This window comes from Apodemus sylvaticus, chromosome X (assembly GCF_947179515.1).
Source record: "Apodemus sylvaticus chromosome X, mApoSyl1.1, whole genome shotgun sequence".
NCBI lineage: Eukaryota > Metazoa > Chordata > Mammalia > Rodentia > Muridae > Apodemus > Apodemus sylvaticus.
In genome coordinates, this window is record NC_067495.1 from 100,884,750 (window position 1) to 100,888,849 (window position 4,100).

At 39.6% G+C, this 4,100-nt stretch overlaps 1 protein-coding gene across 1 annotated transcript; it reads left to right on the forward strand.

The window, feature by feature from the left end:
- Positions 1-2,676: 2,676 nt before the first annotated feature.
- Positions 2,677-3,770, forward strand: LOC127674624 (glutamic acid-rich protein-like). The gene is made up of 2 exons (XM_052170311.1): positions 2,677-3,207; positions 3,699-3,770. Exons 1-2 carry the CDS (start codon positions 2,677-2,679, stop codon positions 3,768-3,770), a joined length of 603 nt encoding a protein of 200 aa, XP_052026271.1.
- Positions 3,771-4,100: the final 330 nt, after the last annotated feature.

The following is a 4,100-nucleotide window of genomic DNA, read 5'->3' on the forward strand; positions in this document are numbered from 1 at the left end:
AACCATCAAAATGGGAAAGGATATTCACCAATCCTACATCTGATAGAGGGCTAATATCCAATATATACAAAGAACTCAAGAAGTTAGACCCCAGGGAACCAAATAACCCTATTAAAAATGGGGTACAGATCTAAACAAAGAATTTTCACCTGAAGAAATTCGGATGGACAAGAGGCACCTTAAGAAGTGCTCAACTTCATTAGTTATCAGGGAAATGCAGATCAAAACAACCCTGAGACTTCACCTTACACCAGTCAGAATGGCTAAGGTCAAAAACTCAGGAGATAGCAGGTGTTGGCGAGGATGTGGAGAAAGAGGAACACTCCTCCACTGCTGGTGGGGCTGTAAGATGGTACAACCACTGTGGAAATCAGTCTGGAGGTTCCTCAGAAAACTGGACATGACACTTCCAGAGGACCCTGTTATACCACTCCTGGGCATATACCCAAAGGATTCCCCGGCATGCAATAAAGACACATGCTCCATTATGTTCATAGCAGCCTTATTTATAATAGCCAGAAGCTGGAAAGAACCCAGATGCCCCTCAAAGGAGGAATGGATACAGAAAATGTGGTATATTTACACAATGGAATACTACTCAGCAATTAGAAACAATGAATTCACAAAATTTTTAGGCAAATGGTTTGATATGGAAAATATCATCCTAAGTGAGGTAACCCAATCACAAAAGAATACACATGGAATGCAATCTCTGATAAGTGGATATTAATTAGCCCAGAAGCTCTGAATACCCAAGGCACAAATTGCATAACAAATGACTCCCATGAAGAAGTAAGGAGAGGGTCCTGATCCTGGAAAGGATTGATCTAGCATTGGAAGGGAATATAAAGACAGAGAAAAAGGAGGGAGGTGATTGGAGAAGGGATGGAGAGAAGAAGGTTTATGGGACATATGGGGAGGGGGGATCTGGGAAAGGGGAAATCATTTGGAATGTAAACAAAGAATATAGAAAATAGAAATATTAAAAAAAAATTCTCGGAAAAATAAATCCAACCTGCCCAGTCCATGTAATGTTATTTGTATCTAACAGTAGACAAATAACTACAGGCAAAGAGGGTCGAGAACTGGGATAAACAGTGTATCCCAGAGAAGAGACACAATGAATGTAGATCACTGTGTCTCAGGAAGTGAGTTTACAGCTCTGTGTGAGAGGAGACCTTTGTGATATTGTATAGGCAATATGGAACATAACAATCCTCCCACCACAGACTAGTCCAAGTTCCACCTTGGCTCCCACTGTCATTTTGAAAAGTTTACTCCACAGCACGCTTTTCAACTTCTAGCACTTACTCATCAGAAGTGGAGAAAGTCTGGTTGGGCCCCTGAAGGACATACAATTTGTTTTGTACTTGGTCAATTAACCTTTGTACATTCTCTTAGATATTTGTGTGTTTTATGAAAATGCCATGCTCCCTTTTGAACTGGGAGAGTTGGCCAAATTGTTACTAATCCCTCAATTTTGTGGGAGTGATTAAAGGGAATGGAGGGTGTCACTTCCCTGAAACGTGATATTTTTATGTTTAAAGATATCAACTATAAGTATAAAAGGGCATTTGATTTCTCTAAAGAACTGAATTTATGATTTATACTTTAGAATTCTTTATTCTTTTCTAATTGGAAAAGAATGAAACTGGAGGTCTTAGCTTAGTTAGTTCATCCTAATTTTTGACACAGCTTTCCTCTTTTTTGTGTTTGCCTTTGGCAGTGTGAACTAAATGCTTTCCAGGTTCTGTTTTAACTTTTTTTTTCACTTTCAACCATTTGTTCTCATTGTAACCATTTCAGAATTTCTACTTTTCTGTCACCCCACCTTTTATGTCTTCCACTGCTGAAAAGTGAGCTACACACTGATTGGGATTTAATTTTTTATATTTATATTTATTTTATATGTGTATATGTGCTTTTCCTTACATGAATGTCTATGTATCATGTGTTTTCAGTGCCCAAATCGAGCAGGAGCACCAGATCCACTGGAACTGGAATTATAAATGTTTGTTAACTGGGTGCTGGGAATCGAACTTGGGTCTTCTGGAAGAGTAATCTGAGCTCTTCTGAGCTATCTCTCCTGCCCCTCCTACAGTTGTTTTATAACTCTGATATAACTCATGTAAAACAGAAATCAGTCAGATATGCTCACCCATATTGACAGACTATCATTTTCTAACTATTAAATTTAAAAGACATGTTTTCTATCACCTTAAAAAGTATCCCAAGATAGTAATGCCACAATAGAAAAAAATAGGATTCTGAGCAATCTCTAGAATGTAACGACCTTATAGCTCATTGGACACAATGCATGTCAATCACTTTGTCTCAGCAAATGAGCTTCCAGCTCTGGTGACGTATGAAAAGGAGCATTATTACTCCTCAAGGCTCCACCCACTTGTGCTGGGTCTACAGCCATCTTGTAGCCGGCCTGAGTAGGCTGCTCCTCCAAGTGCTGTCTCTCCCTTCCTTTTTAGGTACTCCACACGTACCAACTCTATTGGCTCACGTGGAAAATCTTCTCTACTGCTCTTACTGCTTTATAGGAGGAACTTGTGACCAACATCCTCCCTCTTCCTAGTGGCAGTCACCCTAACAACGCCCCATCCTAACCAACGCCTTCAAAGCTCCAAGGTACTATAAGATCTTTCCTGGCAGGTATTTTGTGTCATGTCTGCTGTTGCAGAGCAGGAACCTGGACTACCTGACCAAGAGCAAGAAGGCGGTGGGATGGGGCACGATGCCAGACAAATCGTCCTGCATGTGCTGCCAATTGAAGAAGCTACTGATGACATCGATGGAACCGCAGCATTTCTGGTTTCGCAGGCAGTGGTGAGAGCCATTACGGAGGAAGAGTGCGGGCAAGAGGAGATATGGCCTGATGTTGAGGAGATCTGGCCACACGTGGAAGAGGTCTGGCCTAATATTGAAGACATCTGGCCTGAAATTGAAGAAGTCTGGCCTGATGTTGAGGAAGACTGGTATATCTGGAATGGTGACCAGGAAAATGATGAAGATCAAAGGAAAGTTGAAGACCAACAAGACTACAATAACGAAGAAGAGGAGGAAGACGATGATGATGAAGACGACGACGATGATTATGAATACGAAGACGACGAGGAGGAGAACGAAGGGGAAGATAACGATGAACATCACGGGGAGAAGATTATCCTGCGTGCCTGTGAGTTCTCCTATGTGGGTGTAGGTCTTTAGAGTAATTTTGTTTCTCTTAAATACCCTGTGGTAGTACCAAAGTGTGTATATATGCTATTAATGACCACTTCTTACTTCACCCCAGGCAAGGGCATAGTAAAGTTCAGTCTCTGGGTACACACAGATTCAGGAGAATGAAGGACTCTCTGAGAAGTCCAGAACCCGGCAAAGCAGCATAGAATTGGGAGGGTGATACCTAATAGAAGGAGTTACCTCCATTATGGCTGCCCTGTATAACACCCCAAAATTTATCCCAAGGTTCATTGTACAACCCAGAGGAACAGGACAAGATGTGCAAGCTATTGGAAAAGAGGGAAATCATCCTAAAGAAAAGCATGAAGCAGCACATATATGAAATTTATAAATATATCTACCACTGAGAAGTTGTCCAGACTACTGGGTTTAATTTTCTTAAGAATTACAAAAGTGTTTGTGTTATGTGTTTTATGATTCTTAATTATTTCTTATTCTTTTTACAGATTGAGGGCAAGGAAGCTATGGATGAAGATAAAATCAGCGAATTGGTTCCTTGTGGATTGGAGATCATCTAACATAAACACACATGTTAATGATCATCCTATTCTAAAATTCTTCATCCACATATATACAATGAAAACTTCCCCCTCTGTTTAATCATTAAATCAAAAATAAAATCATTTCAAATGAATGAATGTGTGAGTTTTTTTGGATCAATACTAACTCAAGTTGATTAATGTATATTTATTTTGTTTTAGCCTACCAGTCATTGAAGCAGATCACTTTTAACTATTTTAAGTCCTTATTACACTTTCAATAATTGCATTAGTAAGTTTTAACTATTTATAAAAACAGATTTGAAGGCCTATTATAGTCTGAATTTTATGCACAGAAACTGTCAAGTA